This window comes from Falco rusticolus, chromosome 10 (assembly GCF_015220075.1).
Source record: "Falco rusticolus isolate bFalRus1 chromosome 10, bFalRus1.pri, whole genome shotgun sequence".
NCBI lineage: Eukaryota > Metazoa > Chordata > Aves > Falconiformes > Falconidae > Falco > Falco rusticolus.
This window is the reverse complement of record NC_051196.1, coordinates 21,202,683-21,220,076: the sequence shown is the minus strand read 5'-3', so window position 1 is coordinate 21,220,076 and position 17,394 is coordinate 21,202,683. Positions and strand designations below refer to the sequence as shown.

The window sequence follows — 17,394 nt, the reverse complement described above, 5'->3', positions numbered from 1 at the left end:
CACCATCCCATGGTGAGGTTTGTGCTGTGCTGGGTGGGAACCTGAGTCAGCAGTGCCCTGCAGAACAGCCAGCAGTATGGATGGGGCACCTCAGTGTCCCATGGCACCGGCTGGAGCATCCCCAGGCATGGAGCTGCTCCCAGTCAGGTGCCGCCCCAGTTCCATGGGCTCTGCCTGGTGGCTGATGGCAAGTGGGCTTAGAGGCACCCATGGTGTGATGAGTCACAGAGAATCCTATGCCAGGAATGCTATGCTCCACCAGGGTGATGTAGCCACAGTGGGGTACATGGGGATGGATGCTGTGTCCCAGTGGGGGTCTGAGCTCTGATGTCTGGCTCCCGAGCAGGCACTGCAGCTCTGGGCAGGGGCTCTCCTGCCAGCTCTGCCCACCCAGCCCCAATACCCACCCAGGCCCCCACAGGTCTGGGCCTGGCAGCATCCGCCCTTGGCCAGCCAAGCTCAGCCTCATCCAGCGCGGCAACTGTAGGGTCCTGGGTGCCTGGCTGGCCCTCCCAGCCTCTCTGACCCCCTGCTGTACCCAGGCCTTGGGGCTGGCAGGGCAATGCCCCTTGCTGCCAGGTCTCCCACCGCAGGGCAGCTGCAGGACAGCTGTGCCATGTCATACCCCGGTGCAGCCGCCTGGCTACTCGCCCTCATGCCTGTTGTCACCCCTTTTGTGGCCATGAGATCAAGCGTGTTTAGTAAACAAGGTGATGAAACAGTTAAGGCAAGAAACGGAGGAGCCTGAGTGTGCATTTCGTCACCGTGGGAAGGGAGTGTGAGTAGCCTGAGGGGTCTGAGAGTGACTCACTGCCCTCCCCACCGAATAAATAGGAGCAGGAGCCCGGCAGCACCCAGAGCAGAGCAGCAGGGACCCGGCACAGCCACAGCCTTCCTGCCACCACCGCGCCATGGCACTCATCCTCCTGGGCCCACTTGCTGTGGGGCTGCTAGCCATCTCCTGCTGCGCAGCCCCTCTCCAGAGCAAGCCACAGATGGTTGTCACCTTCCCCGGGGAGCTGGTCAGCACCCTGTCGGACCTGGAGCTGGCGGAGGTGAGGGGAGTGCAACTCCACAGCCCCCTCCCGGCATCCAGGACCCCGGGGGGCTCCCGGGGTGGCAGTGTGGGGCTGTGGGCTGAGCTCAGGGGCTGCCATCTCCCTGAGACTCGGGAAGTGCCCTGGCTGCAATCGAGCACCAGAGGTGTGCAGTGCCCGGCACTGCCCAAGCCCTCTCCCACCTGGCTCAGCCCCTCCGGCTGCCTTTCCTCCCCAGAGCTACCTGCTGCGGTTCGGTTACACCACAGAGCGGGAGGCAAGGACAGGCAGCAAACACGTGTCCCTGGCCAAGGCTCTGCGCAAGATGCAGAAGCAGCTGGGCCTGGAGGAGACAGGAGAGCTGGACGCTGGCACACTGGAGGCCATGCGAGCACCTCGCTGCGGCGTCCCCGACGTGGGATCCTTCCTCACCTTTGAGGGGGACCTCAAGTGGGACCACATGGACCTGACTTACCGGTGAGTCAGCCCCAGGAGATGGAGCCTGGTGCCCACAGGGCGATGGTCCCCAGGGATGGAGAAGGGCGTGAGAGCCCATGCAGGGCAGCAGCCTCAGCTCAGCCCACTGGCCAGGCCTCGGCACAGCCAGGGCCAAGCTAACACAGTGGCAGCATCTGCTGCCCAGAACCCAGGACAGCATCTGAGCCCTGGCCCAGGGGTGGTGGCTAGCTGCTCTGCCTGGTTGTGCCAGCACTGCTGTCCCCTCCTGGGGTGGGGGCATATCCCCACATGTGCCTGGAGCAGGGTCACTCCTGCATCACAAACCAGGATCTAGCAGTGCTGAACCCCCGCCTGCCCCCGGTAGGGTGGTGAACTACTCCCCTGACCTGGACCCTGCCGTGATTGATGATGCCTTCAAGCGAGCGTTTAAAGTGTGGAGCGACGTGACTCCCCTCACCTTCACCCAGATATACAGCGGCGAGGCAGACATCATGATCATGTTCGGCAGCCAAGGTGATGTCCCACGGGCAGGCAGGGAGCTGGGAGCCAGCTCAGCTGTGGGGAGAGGGCTGGTAATGTGCCTTGTCTGTGGGTTTGTCACCCCACATCTCCCCGGGACGTGCCTAGGGTCCTTCCGCCCCTGCATGTGCCAACAGGCACGTGCAGGCACGCAGGGCATGCGCAGGGCTTGTGTGCCTGCAGATCCGTGCATGTGCCAGGGACATGGGGGCTCCTCTGGTGGGGCCAGCTCTGAGGCTGTTTTTCCCCACAGAGCATGGGGACGGGTACCCCTTTGATGGCAAGGACGGGCTCTTAGCCCATGCTTTTCCCCCGGGCCGTGGCATCCAGGGTGATGCTCACTTTGATGATGATGAGCTCTGGACACTGGGAACTGGCTTAGGTAAGGAAAAGCAGGGCCTGGTGGGTTGGGGGTGGGCTGGCGGCACCCGCCTCAGCCCCATTGCTGAGCCACCCCTCTCCCAAGCAGTGGTGAAGACCCGCCATGGGAACGCAAATGGTGCCAACTGCCACTTCCCCTTCACCTTCGAGGGCCGCTCCTACTCCCGGTGCATCACGGAGGGGCGCACGGATGGGCTGCCCTGGTGCGCCACCACCACCAGCTACGACCGGGACAAGAAATACGGCTTCTGCCCCAGCGAACGTGAGTAGTGGCAGCTGCAGCCCCTGCCTGGCCCTGTGGGTGCCGAGGGCTGTCCTCACCCTTCCTCACTCTGCAGTTCTCTACACCAACGGAGGCAACAGCAATGGGTCTCCCTGTGTCTTCCCCTTTGTCTTTGATGGCACCTCCTACAACACCTGCACCACGGATGGGCGCTCCGATGGCTACCGCTGGTGTGCCACCACTGCCAACTTTGACCAGGACAAGAAATACGGCTTCTGCCCCAACCGAGGTGTGAGTGGGAAGGGGGCGCGTGGGGAGGGGGCATGCAGGGTGGCTGGTCCCTGACCATGGTGTGCAGGGTGGGCACCCAAGGGGTCTTGAGGCTGTCCTGGGGTCTGGCCAGTATGGCTGGGGCCAGCCTCACTGACACTGTGCTGCAGACACGGCGGTGATCGGCGGCAACTCCCAGGGGGACCCGTGCGTCTTCCCCTTCACCTTCCTGGGGCAGTCCTACAGCACCTGCACCAGTGAGGGCAGGCAGGACGGCAAACTCTGGTGTGCCACCACCAGCAACTATGACACTGACAAGAAGTGGGGCTTCTGCCCTGACAGAGGTACTGGCCCCGCTGCCCACACTCTCTGTGGCAGGTCATGGTCCCTGGCCAGCGCACTCCTATGGGGGTCATGGTTCCTGGCTGGCATGTTGCATCCTGTCCCACCGGGTGCTGAGGCTGGTGCTTTCCCCCAGGTTACAGCATCTTCCTGGTGGCTGCCCACGAGTTTGGGCACTCGCTGGGGCTGGATCACTCCAGTGTGCGTGAGGCTCTGATGTACCCCATGTACAGCTATGTTCAGGACTTTCAGCTGGACCCAGATGATGTCCGGGGCATCCAGTATCTCTATGGTGAGCAGCAGTGCCACAGCTGGGCATGCCGGGAGTCCTGCGGTGCTGGGCTGGCCCATGGCCTCATGCCTTCCCCTGTGTTTGTTCAGGTCGTGGCTCTGGCCCTGAGCCCACTGCCCCTGCACCTGTGCCCACCAAGGAGCCCCAGCCCATGCCCACGGAGGCTGGCAGCACCTCCACCACCGAGGAGGAGGAGGAAACACCAGAGCCCACGACTGAGCCCATTCCTGTGGACCCCAGCTGGGATGCCTGCATGGAGAAGAACTTCGACGCTATCACAGAGATCAATGGGGAGCTGCATTTCTTCAAGGATGGGTGAGCAGCAGCACCTGACACTTGCTGCCCTGGACGGTGCTGGGCTGATGCAGGGATGTGGGGGGACACAGGGCTGTGCCGGGGGTGTGGGGGAACATGGGGCTGCGCTGGGGCAAGGTTATAAAGATGGCTGATCTTCCCCACTAGGAGATACTGGACCCGCTCATCCTTCTGGAAGTCAGGCATCGAGGGTGCCTTCTCCATTACAGACACCTGGCCTGGCCTCCCGGCTGTCATCGATGCCGCTTTCCAGGATGTGCTCACCAAAAGGGTCTTCTTCTTTGCTGGTGAGCTCTGCCCCTGCTGCCCTCTGCCCCAGTGCTGCCAGCGTTGCAAGGAGCCTGGTGCTGCCCCGGCACTCTTGGGGCCAGCTAACGCCCATGCTCTCTCCTGGATGCAGGTCGGCAGTTCTGGGTATTTTCTGGCAAGAGTGTGCTGGGCCCCCGGGGGATTGAGAAGCTGGGCATCGGGAAGGAAGCCGGCCGCATCTCCGGGGCCCTGCAGCGGGGCCGCGGCAAAGTGCTGCTCTTCAGTGGGGAGAGCTACTGGCGGTGAGTGGGTCCAGACAGCCACGGTGGTGCCTGAGGTGGTGCCTGCCCTGCCAGCTCCTCCCGGTGAGGGGCTGGGAAGGAGGGCTCCCGGCAGCCCTAAGCACGGCTCTGCTCTCCCCGTAGGCTGGACGTGAAGGTCCAGAGGGTGGACAAGGGCTACCCTCGTGCCACCGAAGATGTCTTTACCGGCGTCCCCCTTGACGCACGCAATGTCTTCTTCTACCAAGGTGAGTGGGGACCTGGCAGGTAGGGGCTGTGTGGTCCCTGGGCTGCTCTGAGCTGTGTTGCCCTGGTGCTGGGCTTGGGGTGCTCGTGGGTGTGGGGGGTGCCCTGGGGCTGGGCATGCCATCAGCCCCAGTGGATCCCTGTGGTGGGGCTGGCTGGGCTGTGGCAAGGGCCGTGTGCCAGGACCAGATCCCCACATAGGTCCTCACATGGCTGGCCTCCTGCTGACCCTCCATTCTATCTGCTTCCCTCCTCACCCAGACAAGTATCACTTCTGCCGGGGCAGCTTCTACTGGAGAATGACACCACGCTACCAGGTGGACCGGGTGGGCTACATCAAGTACGACATCCTGCAGTGTCCCCAGCACTGAGGGCCTGACCAGCTGCCTGGCTCCAGCTGGCACGCTGCTCCCTGCCCACTGCTCCTCACAGCCTGACCCCCGGGGTACCGGGGGCAGCACAGCTGTGGGGCAGCCCCAGTCAAGGTGAGGGCTTTGCCGTCTCCCCCGAAGGAAGGGGCAGGGAGTCTTGGGGTCGCCCCTTGGGAGCTGCCCGGCCCGGGGAGCCCCGGCTGGGGAGCAGGACTCTTGCTGCAGCCGGAATCGTGCCATCGCTGGCAGCACCGGCTCCACTGCGCGGAGGCGTTTGCCTGGTGCAAACCACACATGGATTTGTAACGACTTTGTCTTTTTCCTGTGCCAGCCGTGCCGGGTCAGGCTGGGCTCTGCTGGGAGCTGGTGCCCAGGGTCTTGGCCAGGGCAGGGGTGTCAGGCTCTGCCTTGCTCCTGCCTGCTGCCTGCTGTGCCAACCTCCATCTGCCTGTTTTTAATAAAGACAATTCTTTGGACATGGTCTCCGAGTGCTCCATCAGCTGGCCAGGGCTAAGGGCATCGCCCTCCCTGGGGCCATGAGGTGCCAGCATCGGTGGGGAAGGAGATACTCGGCAGGGGGCTACAGCCAAACCCCTCTTCCTTGAAGGGCTCTGGGATGCCTAAGGGACACTGGGTCCCACCGGGGACGGTGTCCCTTGGTCCCAACATCCCCCCCCCCCCCCCAGCCCCTCACAGCCCTCCGGGTCTCTCCATCCTCCGGAGCCTCTCCTGCCCCCCACCCCCCCCAGACCCTGGCCCCCCCCTACGCCGGCAGCCCCTGACCCTCCTCTGCACCCCGGCACCCCACCGGCAGTGACAGACGGGCATTTGTCACAGCCTGCGACCCGACGAGTGGCCGGGCCCCCCCGCTGCAGCCCGGATCTCCCGCTACAGCCGGGTCCCCGCAGCGCCGCCCGGCCTGGCCCAGCATGGCCCGCGGAGCCCAGCGCCGGGGCCGGGGCAGGGTGGGGCGGCCGCAGCCCCGAGGCTGTAATTAGCTGTAATTAGCGGTCGCGGCTCCGCGCAGGGCGGGGACAGAGCGCGGCCCCGGCCCGACCCGCCGGGGTCCGGTCCCAGCACCCCCCGTGCGGCGGCGGCGGGGCCGGGCGGGGCGGAGCGGCCCGCGGTCCGTCCCGTCGAGCCGGGCCGAGACGAGCCAAGCTGAGGCTGGCCGAGCCGAGCCGAACCGAGCTTAGCTCAGCCGGGCTTCGTCAAGCCGAACCGAGCCGGGCCAGCTCAGCTAGCCGTGCCCGCCGATCCGATCCGAGCCGATCCGAGCCGAGCCGAGCCGATCCGAGCCGTGCCAGACCTGCAGCTGCGGGGGCGGCGCGGCGGGCGGTGCCGCGGGCACTAGGACCCCGGTCAGCGCCCGGCGGGGCCGCGCTCGGCGGCCGCCGGGGCCCGGAGCCACTTGTGGAGGCGGCGGGGCCATGAGCCGGCGGTTCACCGTCACCGCGCTGCCCCGCCACGGCCCCGCGGCCGCCCGCGGACCCGACCGCGGCGCGGGGGGCGGCCGCCTGGCCGGCCGCGACGGCAGAGGTGAGCGCCCGGGCACGGCCGGCGGGGCGGGTGGCGGGGCAGGGTCCGTGAGGAGGGGTCCGTGGGGCAGGGTTGCGTGAGGAGGGTCCGTGGGGCAGGGTCCATGAGGAGGGGTCTGTGGGGCAGAGCCGGTGGAGCAGGGTCCGTGGGCAGGGCAGGGTCTGTGGGGAGGGTCCGCAGGGCAGGGCCGTCGGGGCACCGTGGCGGGGTGCAGAGTCGCCCCGGCCCCGCAGTCGGTCGGCCGGGCCCCTCGGAGGCGGTGGGGCCCCTCGGAGCAGGGCTGGCGTGGAGCTGCGGGACTCGGGGGACAGAGGTGCAGAGCGGGGAGCTGGGGCTCAGCTGCCTGGGTGGGACCCCTCATTCCCAGGCTGTCCCCTGGCGCTGCCCCTGTTCCCTGGGGATCTCCCCTGCCCCGTCCCTGTCCTGGGGGTCTGTCAGAGCAAGGCCCTGCTCCTACGGCACCGGCAGCAGGATGGAGCCGGGGCCACGGCTGGTGTGTGGGGGGACGGCTGCGGGGTGTGAGGCTGCATGCTGGTCCTTGGGGAGCTATGGAGGATGGTGGGCTACAGTCAGCCCTCAGTGGTGGCAGCCCACCGGGTTGCAGCAAGTGTGGGGTCCAGCAGGCCATTGCCTTGCGCTGCCCAGGGGATGTGGTGGCAGGGCTGTGCTGTCACCAGAGCCATTATTGATCCCAGAAACCCAGACGACAGCAGCACCGTGCTGCGCGGAGCTGTGACCTTGCGCCCTCGGCGAAGGGCGCTGGTGGGAGGCAGCGAGCAGCCGGACAGGCGCCACGATGCCAAGCTGGGCTGTACCCCCGCAAGTGGGCTCTGGCCCCTGGGGCCCCCTGCCCAGGATCCCAGCTGTGGTGGAGCAGTGTGGGGCAGGACCTGGTGGCGAGTGGGTGCAGGGCCACTTGTCGCCCCGCAGCATCTCCGGGCAGCTGGGCCTGGCCCATGGGCTGCATCAGGGCAGAGCAGCCGGTGCTGAGCCGGACCAATGGCTGGAGCCTGCGGCCCTCCAGGAATAGTTTATCGGCTTGGCGGCTGATCGGCTCGCTGGGGGCCAGGCAGGCTAGGTGAAGAGCAAGCCTGGCCCCAGGGGAGCTGGGGTGGGCATGCTGCAGGGGCCACAGCAGGGGAGGCGCAGGGACCGCGTCACTCCCCAGCCGAGCTGTGACCTTGTGCCCTCACAGAGGACAGCCACCGGCCCAGCCCTGCCAGCAGGCACCCCAGCACCGACCCTGTGCTGTGGATCAGCCGCAGCTGTGGTGGGGTGCATCCCAAGGGGTCGGGGCAGCATGCAGGAGAGCCCCTGGGCTGCCCCGATTCGTGCCCTGCATTGCTCCACAACCCTGGGGCTGTGGATGCAGCCTCCCGAGGTGGGTGGGTGGGCAGGGGTGCCATGTGGCTAGGTGCCTGTGGGGCTGGCGTGGGGCTGTGGGTGGCAGAGCTGCCTGTGCAGCTCCCAGGGAGAGATCAAGTCCTGGGTGGGTGCTCGGCACCGCCTGGCCTTTCGCAGTGTCACGCGTGGGGCTGGCAGTGGCAAGGGGCGATGGAGGCCCCAGGACCTCGGAGCAGGAGCAGGTGGGTGCTGCAGCTGGCCGTGCCGCTCGGTGCTGGGGTGGCGTGGGGACCCACCGGGCGGTGGGAGAGCCCTCTGCTCCCGCACAGACGCCGGCGCTGCGGGACCCCCGGTCCCCGCGAGGCCTGTCTCTTGGCGGGCCTGGCCCGGGAGCAGCCTGCCCGGCGGGCTGGGGCCGCGCTGCCCGCGCAGTGCCGGGCTCCGGGGCCGGCTCGCTGCCGCGCCTCCCGGCGGGCCTTGCCCGTGGGCGGCCCCAGGCGGCCGGCGCTGGGCGGGTTCAGCCCCGTGCGGACCCCGGGCAGCCGGGGCGGCCGGCGGAAGGGGGTGCCTGGGGCCGGGCAGGGCGCGGGCAGGGTGCCGCCGCGGGGGCCCGGGGCCGGGTGCAGGTCGCAGGTTGCTGCTGCAGCACGGCCGGAGCCGGGGCTGGGTGCGGGGGTCAGGACAGGTCGGGGCGGACGGCGCGGGGTCTGGGCGGGGGCGGACGGGGCTGGGCGGGGCCTCGCTGCCGCCAGGGGGCGCTGCCGGGACGGCCTCCGACGGGGGGGCTGTGTCCGGCCCCGCCCCGCACCGCCCGCCGGCCCCGCCCGCTGAGCCACCCCCACCGGGGTCTCCCCCGGCACCCGCGGCGTGGGGGGCCGGGCCTTCCGTGGGGCCGGGGATCGGGTGAGCGTCCCCAGGGACCCAGCCGTGCCCCACCCCGGGACGCGGGCCGTGGGGCAGCTGCCCTGGCTCGGGGCGGGGGGGCGCACCAAAGCATCCCTGGCGCGGAGCCCCCCCGCCCCTCCGTGTCCCGAGGCAGCCGGCCTCGGCAGCAGTCGCCATGGCAACCATCCGGTTAAGGAGCCTCTCTTGTTGCCGTGGAAACCGGGTCCGGTGTCATCCCTGCCGACGGCTCCTGATACTGGGGGGGTTCAGCCACTCTCCCAGACCCGCCGTGGGGCCGGTGGCAGGGCTGTGTGGGTCAGGCATGCTGGGGGCACGGGGGGCACCTGGAGGGGTGGGCTTGGGAAGCAGCAGGGACCCCACCAGCCCTGGCTGCCTCCTGGCTGCGCAGCTGCTGCCTGCAGGGATACCCCACTGCAGAGCTGCTGCCCCAGGGGGCCGCGGTGCGAGGTGGGGGCTGGGCCCCCACAGCCCCCACTTGTGGTACCAGGCTCAGAGGGGTGCATGTGAGGGGCAGGCTCAGTGGGGCTGCATGGGTGGTGGGCCAGCCTCCCCTGCCCACCATGCCCTGCTGCCACAGCCCCCCACCCCTCACTCCCCAGACCCCCGGCTCCCTCAGCACAGAGCCGCACAAGACAGTTTCATGGGATACTGGGCGCACTTGGGAGGCAGTGTTAAAAGCACCAAGGGGCCATGCCAAGGAGGGGCCGTATGGCACAGGAGTGTGTGGGGCTGCTCCTGGAGGGGCTGGGGCAGCCCAAACCGCAACTGCCACCTGCAGCACCTTTCCGAGGCCTCTCTGTGCCACCGAACCCATTGTGGGGTGCTCCAGCAGGGTGCCAGGGGCTGAGGGTGCTTGCACAGGCTGTGGGGCCAGGTAGGAGGTGCCGTGTGGGACACAGGACACCCTAGTGCCTCGGTCAGCCGTGCTCCTGCACCCGACCCTTTTGGGAGCAGCCGGCAATGGCTATGCAGCTGCTCCTCAGCCAGCACTGTGCCCTCCAGCCCTTGCTCAGCTGCTGCTGCCCGCCATCGCTAGGGCCCTGCAGCCGGCACGGGGCTGCTCGGGGGCTCCTCAGCTGTGCTGCCTGGGAGCGGGGGCCAGCGGGAGGAGGTCACCCCCGTGGCTCATCCCTGTGCCGGGCTGCCTGGCTGCCCACTGCCATGGTCCTGCTGCGGGCAAGACATATGGGCAGGGCAGCCAGGGATGCTGTGCCAGCTGCGCATGGTGTGGGGCCATGGTGACGCAGGAACACAAGTCCTCCTGGCCTGCCCCACTGCCTCCCTTCCGCTCTTGGCCTTGGGCAGCTGCACTGGCTCCCGACTCCCTGTGGCTCTGCTCCCAGCCCCACAGGACACCATCCCTCCCTCCCTCCACATCCTGTCCCAGCACTGGAGCTGCTGGCAGGTCCCAGCTGGCACCTGTGTCACCTCCAGGCTCTGTTTCTGCTCTGGTGCTGGTGGCATGGCCCTGACCTGTCTGGATGGGGACAAGCAAGACCCTTCTGTCTGGTCGAGGTGCTGCAGGGCATGCTGCTCCTGGGCTCATGGGGCTGGCAGGGCAGAGCAGTGCAGAGCGAACGGTGGTGCAAATCCTCTGGCACAGCCCCAGACTGTGCATATGCATCACTGTCCTCCGTGCTCACTGTGCCTCCAGGCTCCCCTCACAGCTCCATCCTCCTGGGGTCTCTCCTGCCCCAGCTCTTCTTTCTCTGGGGGCTGCCTAGCCTCATGCTCTTGAGCACCCTGCTGAGCCAGGACCACAGGGTCTCCTGTCCAGGCAGGGTGTAGGTCAGGCAGGCTGCTGACGGTGCCCGGGGATCACTGCAGGTGGTGCAGCATGCCAACGGGCATCTCTGCAGTGCGGCCACCCTCGCTTCTGCCAGGCTGCCCACTCCATGCCCTCAGGAGGTTTCCCAGTGCCTCCAGCACATGTCTTGCTCCTGGGAGGTTTCACCACTGCTGGTGACAGGACAGGCAAGGGCTGTGTGGCTGGCTGCTGGGACACCTGTCCTGCCAAGGACTGTGTGGATGGTTTCCCCCACCCGGTCTCTGTGCAACATGATGGGTGCAGGGGGTTCTGGGATGCGCCTGGGGGGCTCTGTGGGGTCTGCAGTGGCACGGGGTGGTTTGCAGGGATGCTTCATGTCCCAGACTGGCTCTGGCTTTTGGGGGTCTTGCACAGCTCAGCAGTCTCCATCCCAGGGAAGGGTATAGAGGCATCACTGGGGGAGTGGTCCAGCTGTGCTGTGCCAACCCCTTGGCCTGGCAGAGGAGCTGCGCAGCTCTCCCTCGTCATTCCTGGGCAGCTTCTTGCAGTTAAGTGGGGCACTGATGCTGTGCCTGGCCCCATTCCAGGATGCTGCCTGGACCCAGGCTTGGGGGCCACTTGCAGCTGATTCCCCCACCATGCCCAGGGAAAGCCATCTGCCTCCCTCCATCCTGTGCTCCTCTGCACAGTGGGCACTGCAGGGTGCCGGGAAAGGGGTCTGTCACCGGGGCTGCAGGCAACATGAGGGAATGGGTACTGCCCAAACCATGCCAAATCTCTCTGCTCCTGATGTGCTGGGGCTGCCAACCCCAGCCCCAGGCCATCATGCTCATGGGCCAGGGTTAGGTCAGTGCTGTGCTGGGGGGTGGAACCCCCTGGTCCTGGCTCTGCCCTGGGGACACCCTCAATGTTCCCACCCCTGCTGGTGGGCCCCTGCACGTGGGCTAAGCAACTGCAGTCAATAGTGTAGCCCCTCTGTGCTGCTGTCAAATCCCAGCCCCTGAAACGGAGCCATAATCCAGGGATTAGGGGATTAGTGGTCTTTCACGTGCTCCCTCCCCCCATCTGTTTGAGCAGGAGAATCCCTCCTGTGCGGAGCCCACGCGCTGCAGCCTCCTGCGCAAAACCACCCTCGTCACTCGCCGTGGCTGGCTGGCCCCTGCACGGCCCCCGGCTTGCTGCCTCTCTGCCCAGCCACGGCTTCTGCGTGTGGGTGGGCTCTGCAACCCCCCTCCAGACCCACCAGGGAGAGTGGCTCTGCCTGCTGCGTCCTGCCTGCAGCCCTGGCTGTGCAGGCAGCATGCGGGGGCCAGTCCTGTCCCTTGGGAGCAGGCCAGCCCCTTGCTCCGGCGCTGGCTCCTGCTCAAGGCCAAGGGATGCGGGGGCAAGGGGATGGTGCTGCTGTGGCTGGGCAGAGGCAGCCCCATGCCATGACCGGCATGCAGGGTGCTGGGCAGGGAGGGTTGGGGGGGGGTCAACCAAGAGGGTGGTGGCAGCGCTCTGCCCGCACTGGGGCAGCCCCCGAGCTGCCCACCCTGCCTGTGGTCTGATCTGCGCCATTTGTGACAGGGCTGGGGCTGTGCCGGCATGGTTCCTGGGGGATGCTGGGCCTGGGGGTCCTGGCTGCAGCAGGGCAGGGGCTCTGGCTGCTGGCAGGATGTATGTGAGGGGTCTGAAGCCTTCCCACCCCGCAAGGTGAGGGCTGGGGAGCTTCTGCGCTGCAGAGAAGCTGGCCCTGTACCAGGAGAAAGTAAACAATTAATTACAGCCGTCAAGAAGTAACTAACGCCAGCAGGCTGTCATGATCTCAGCCTGCTCCGGAGGAGATGCCGGGAGCTGTAGCCAGCTCCGGCTCTGGGATCCTCCCGGATTAAGTGGGTGAGAGAAAAGAGTGGGGCTGCAAGCAGCCCTGCAGGGTCCTGCCAGCAGCCCCCAGCCTGAAGCTGGCCCTGAGCCTCATGGCCCTGCTGGGGGCCAGGCCACAGGGACTGGGGGCTGCGCAGGAGGCAGCAGGGCCCGGGGGGTCGGCCCTTTTGAAGCGCTTCGCCAGGGTCAGCCTTCGACCTACCAGTCTAGGGGGGGGAGCTTGTGCCGTGTTGTTCCTGGGCACGGTGTGGCCCTGGAGTCCCTAGAGACCCGGGGGAGGGGGGTGGTGAGGTCAAGCCCACTCCTGTCTGCAGGCAGCGTTCCCCACTCTGCGGGGCTGCTGCAGCCCGCCTGGGCAGAGCGGGGTCGGCAGCCTCTGCTGGACCCCTGGCCCCGCTGCTGGATGGTCCGGCTGTCCCCCTCCTCCCCGGGTTGCCCTTGCACTATGGTGTTTGCAGGCCGGTCCTGCTGCCGGGGCTCTGCTGCCTGCAGAGGGGTCCTTAGTGTGGCTGGCACGGCCCCCCCGGGAGCTGCACCCCCTGCCCCGGCGCTGCCCCCCGCTGGCCTCTCTGCGGGCCGGGCCCGGGTCTGCCCGGTCAGGGGGTTGCCCTGCCCCAGACCTCAGCACCCCCCAAGATGCGTCGGTCCCGCAGGCGCAGGGGCTGCTCCACTGGTCCGGGGCTGTGCCGGGATCCGGGGCCGGTGCGGAGTGCGGAGAGCGGAGGCGGTGCGGGGGCCGGCGCGGAGTGCGGAGTACGGGGTGCGGGGCCGTCCCGCCCGCGCCAGCCGGGGTCCGCAGCGCTGCCGTGCCCTAGTTCCCCCCCCCGCCTGGCTCAGCCGGGAGGCGGCGTGCGCTCCGCTCCGCGCCCTCCCCCGCCTCGCCCCTGCCTGCCGCTGCTCCCCTCCCTCCCCACAGCGGCGGGGGCAATGCCTCCTGCATACGTGATGAAGTGAGCGGCCGGGCTGGGCTCCGCCGGCAGCAGCGAGCCGTGAGCCCGGGCGCCTCCGCACTGCAGCCCCCTCCCAGCGGCGGCAGCGGGGGGCGGCGCGGGGACGCGGCTGGCTGCGGAGCGCGGCGCTCGTAGCTCCCGGGCAGCAGCGTGCGGCCGCGGGCAGCCGGCGCCATGCTGAACAACCTGGCCGACTGCGAGGACGGCGACGGCGGCGCCAGCCAAGGTGAGGGACCGGGGCGGCCGCCCCTGCCGGGCTGGGGGCTGGGGCTCGGCGCCGAGCGGGTGGCAGAGGCCGGCGGCGCGGAGCCGGGCGAGGGGGGGCGGGGGCCGGCGAAGCTGGGAGTGCCGCGGCCGCCGGACTCCGCCGCGGGGCAGGCGGCCGGCAGCGGCAGCGGCACCGGCCGCGACGCGGCTCTTGGTCCGCGGCCCCGCAGGGCTGCGGCGGGCGGTGCGGGGCTGCTCCCGCTGCCGGTGCCTCCGCGCAGCACCGGCCCCGCTCCCGCCGCTGCGGCAGCCCCGGCAAACGGCGGCGCGGCTGGAGCAGCGGCCGCGGCGGGGCTGAGCTGTGCCCGGCGCTGGCCGGGGAGCCTTCTCCCGGGTGGGGGCTGCGGGCTGCGCTCCGGGCGATCCCGCCGGGCGCTGCCATCTCCCGGACAGCCCCCGGCGGCCGCTGCACCGGCCCGCTCCCGCCCGCTTGGGACCCCGGCAGGGGTCCCCGCGCCCGGCTGCCGCCCCCCCCACCCCGGCTACCTCCTCCCAATCCCTCCCTGCCCTCTCCCCTCTCCGGCAGCCGCCCACCCGATCCCGCCCTACCGCCTCCCACATCGCCGCTGCCGCCCCCCTCTTCCTCCCTCCTGCCGCCCCCCATCTCCGGCTGCCTCCCCCCCATCCCTCCCTACCGCCTCTCCCATCCCCGCTGCCGCCCCCCCATCCCCGGCAGCCGCCCTCCCCATTCCTCCCGCTGCCGCCCCCCCGCATCTGCCGTCCCCCGGGGCCGCTGCCGTCGCCACTGTCCGCGGTGCTGAAGCGGCCGCCCGGGCCCTGCGCCGGGGCTGGGCTCCGCCCGGGGCCGCGGGGCTCTGCAGCGCCGTGCCGAGCCGAGCCGGTCCGCTCAGTCCCGCTCGTGCCGTGCCCGGCCAGTCCGGTCCAAGCTGGGCCATTCCCTGCCAACCTGTGCCACACCGGGCATGCTGCAGCCCCGGCGCAGTGCAGGCGGGCAGGGCCGCTGCGAGCTGCGGGCGCGGGGCCGGGGCTGCAGCCCCGCGGGCAGTGGGGCCCCCAGGCCCTGGCAGCAGCCGTGTGACTGTTGGTGCTTTGGCCTGAGCTCTCCCTGCGCACCCACCAAAGCCAAGCTGCCATAGAGGGTCCTCGGGCCCCTGCGGGGCCGTGTCCATCCCCAGGCGCCCAGGCAGTGGGGCCGGTGCAGCACCCTGTCCTGCAGGTGTTTCCATCAGGCACAGGGATAGGTGTAATGGGAAATGCAGTAATGTCCCCGAGGGGATCTGCAGTGCCTCTCTGACTGCCCCCAGCACCCCGCCAGGTCCCCTTGTGGGGTCTGCTGAAAGCCCCAGCCAGGAGAAGACAGACAGCTCTGGCAGTTGCTGCAGAAGTCTCTGGCTGCCTGCAGCGAGGCTTTGGGCACAGCCGTGACGAGGCTTTTGGTGTTTGCCCTGCTCTGCCGACCTGAGCCTGTTTATTTGCTTGTTTATTCACGGCTCCGCTCAAGGTCAGGTCTGGCAAGAGTCTTCTGGGGGCACCTTGCTGGGCTGGGGGGGAGGCGTGCTGTCCCCCAGCCGTGCCCTTCCTTGGGCTCTCGTCCTCCCCTTGCCCTCTGCAACACTAGGATCTATCCTACTCACTGCGTTTCTATCACAGCAGTGCCAGTGCTGTGGCGGCAGGCATTTCTGCCTTGCTGGAGACTGGCAGGAGTATTGGACATGGTGCCACTACAGATGGACTGGGCAGACTGTCCCTGGAGCTGGGCCTGACGAGATGGTGCCCTGTGGGCTGGCAGGCATGGGGCTGCAAGTGGCGAGGGCTCTGAGGGGCTTGGGAGAGCAAGGGAGTGTCAGCAGAGAGGGACACAGCAGAGGCCCCTGCACCCATGCTGCGGCGGGCTGCTGCGGGGGGCTGGGATTGCCCCTGGTGTCAAGGGTCACACAACTCCCTGCATGGGGTCTCTGTGGGAACTGTGGACGACCCAAGGGGGTGGCAGAGCTTTTGCGTGCCAGTACCACCCCCCACCCCCCATGCATCTGGGCTGCTCCAGCACTGGCCAGCCGGTGACTTGCTGAGCCAGTGGTGCTGCTGAAGCCCTGGGTTCCACTTAGGCCATTTCTGTTGGAAAGGCTCAGCAGCATCCCCGCTCAGATCCCTGTGCTGGACAGCCTGCAAGAGCCTCATGACAAGGGCTGGAAGGGCTCCAGCCCCGGCAGCCCAGTGAGGACTGGGCCGGTGGCAGACCCTCTGGGGAGGTAATTGAGAGTGGGGGAGCAGGCAGGGCTGCTGCCTTCAGTGTCCAGGCTGGCAGCTTTTACTGCTCTGTTTGGGGTGTGGAAATGTCATGCACAGCCCTGCTGCAGGCTGCCGTGCCGGCACTTCATCCTGGAGGCCCCAGGTTGCCCAAGGAGGGGAGACTTAGGGCTGGTAGCTTTGCTGGAGCCTGCATCCACGGCCATTTCCAAGGCAGGGCTTGGGCTGTCGGAGAATCTGGGAAGCTGTTTAAACGCAGCCAGCCAAAGCGCCTGTGCTGGAAATCCTGCGCCTGCAGGGCCGGCTGATCAAAGGGAGGATAATCCTGGGTTTAGGAAGGAAGAGGATAGGTTTGAAGTAGCAGTTGGTCCAATTTGGGTCAGGCAGTGAAAGAATCCAGCCCAAAAGTCCACTCGGTGTGCTTGCTGGCTGGAGGGGCAAAGCACAGCCCCAGAGTGGGGGTAATGTCCCACCCCCCACCCCAGCACCGCGCTGTAGCCGGGAGCCGTCACTGCTGTGCATGCTGCCAGCACAAGCCAGCGCTGCTCCAGCCACTGGTGGTCTCTGCCTCAACGGGGGCCATGGCAGCTCTGTGGCCTCTCTGAGGGTTACCCTGCCAGGGGCAGCTAGCAGATACCCTTGCTCAGGGGAGAAGGAAGCCTGGGTGGGAGCAGAGATGCCAGCCACCATAAGGGCCCCTTGGCCATCACTATGTATCTTAGGCACACCCAGGCCAGCAGCCCAGGGTAGTGGATGTGCAGCCAAGTCCCCTTGATGGCCGGACTTGACAGAACAGCATCATGGCCTCCCGAGCCACCAGCTCCTGCAAAGCAGCAGCAGCTGGGGACATGAGCCAGTGCCATGTGCTCACCGGGCTGCTGGGGTCACCCTGGGGTGCCCCTTGCTGCTGGCTGTGGGCAGAGCCCCGGGGAGTGGGAGGAGGTTGCTTGCCAGCTGGTGCCGTTAAACACTGGCAAAAGACAAGGTGCCCTGTGCACCTCCAGGTGAGCCTCGGGGCGCCTGTGGGTGCCATGAGCAGCTGCCGCAGTGCTGCCGCCCCTGGGGCTGGTGGCACTGGTGCAGGGGGGCGGTGTAGGAGGGGTGAGTGCCCAGGCCCTCACAGAGGATCCCTGAGCTGTCAGCACCCCAGTGACAGCCCCCGGCAGGCCACGGGGCACTACAGGAACACAAACAGAGGTGCAGGGGGAGTGGGGGGGCTGGGGCTGCACCTGCAACATCCCCATTCACCTGCTGCACCTCCTGGCTGGTGCTGCAGCCCCAGCACCTGATGTCCCTGGCCAGGGCTCACCGTGCATGGCAGCACGAGGCAGCCAGCCCTCATAGGGTGCTGTGGAGGGGACAGGCTGGCCGTGGCCGTGGTCGTGGCCCGGCAGGAGCAGGCAGCAGCCTCGGCAGCCGTTCTGGTTATTAGCCTGTAGGGGTTGGCTGTTTGGGCTCCCCCAACCAGTGCTCCATGCCCTGTGCCACCTAAAGTGAGTAGGGAGGATTTGGAATGAGGGACATGACACTTCCCAACCCAATTTAGGGCTGAGTAAAAAGC

The 17,394-nt window shown here is 68.1% G+C and overlaps 2 protein-coding genes across 3 annotated transcripts in view; both read left to right on the top strand.

The window, feature by feature from the left end:
* The first annotated feature begins 911 nt into the window (after nucleotides 1–911).
* On the top strand, nucleotides 912–5,408 carry MMP9 (matrix metallopeptidase 9). Its single transcript, XM_037402105.1, has 13 exons — nucleotides 912–1,055; nucleotides 1,276–1,514; nucleotides 1,861–2,009; nucleotides 2,269–2,397; nucleotides 2,485–2,658; nucleotides 2,735–2,908; nucleotides 3,060–3,233; nucleotides 3,368–3,523; nucleotides 3,613–3,838; nucleotides 3,986–4,125; nucleotides 4,239–4,389; nucleotides 4,513–4,616; nucleotides 4,876–5,408. The coding sequence occupies exons 1-13, from the start codon at nucleotides 912–914 to the stop codon at nucleotides 4,983–4,985; spliced, it is 2,070 nt and encodes a 689-aa protein (XP_037258002.1). The 3' UTR covers nucleotides 4,986–5,408.
* A 1,007-nt stretch (nucleotides 5,409–6,415) lies between these two features.
* Nucleotides 6,416–17,394, top strand: part of SLC12A5 (solute carrier family 12 member 5) — a 34,032-nt gene continuing 23,053 nt past the window's right edge. The window contains exon 1 of one of the 2 annotated variants that reach the window (XM_037402089.1): nucleotides 6,416–6,524. In XM_037402089.1, the coding sequence (XP_037257986.1) occupies nucleotides 6,416–6,524 (109 nt within the window). Of the gene's footprint in view, nucleotides 6,525–13,290; nucleotides 13,585–17,394 lie in introns of those variants that run through there. The other variant, XM_037402091.1, reaches the window with a different exon arrangement.

Bases quoted from the DNA above. Each gene is read 5' to 3' on its own strand.
- MMP9 (XM_037402105.1), top strand. From the start codon at position 912: ATGGCACTCATCCTCCTGGGCCCACTTGCTGTGGGGCTGCTAGCCATC. The intron at 2,909-3,059 runs GTGTGAGTGGGA...ACTGTGCTGCAG, and splicing joins CGGCTTCTGCCCCAACCGAG to ACACGGCGGTGATCGGCGGC. The intron at 3,234-3,367 runs GTACTGGCCCCG...GCTTTCCCCCAG, and splicing joins GGGCTTCTGCCCTGACAGAG to GTTACAGCATCTTCCTGGTG.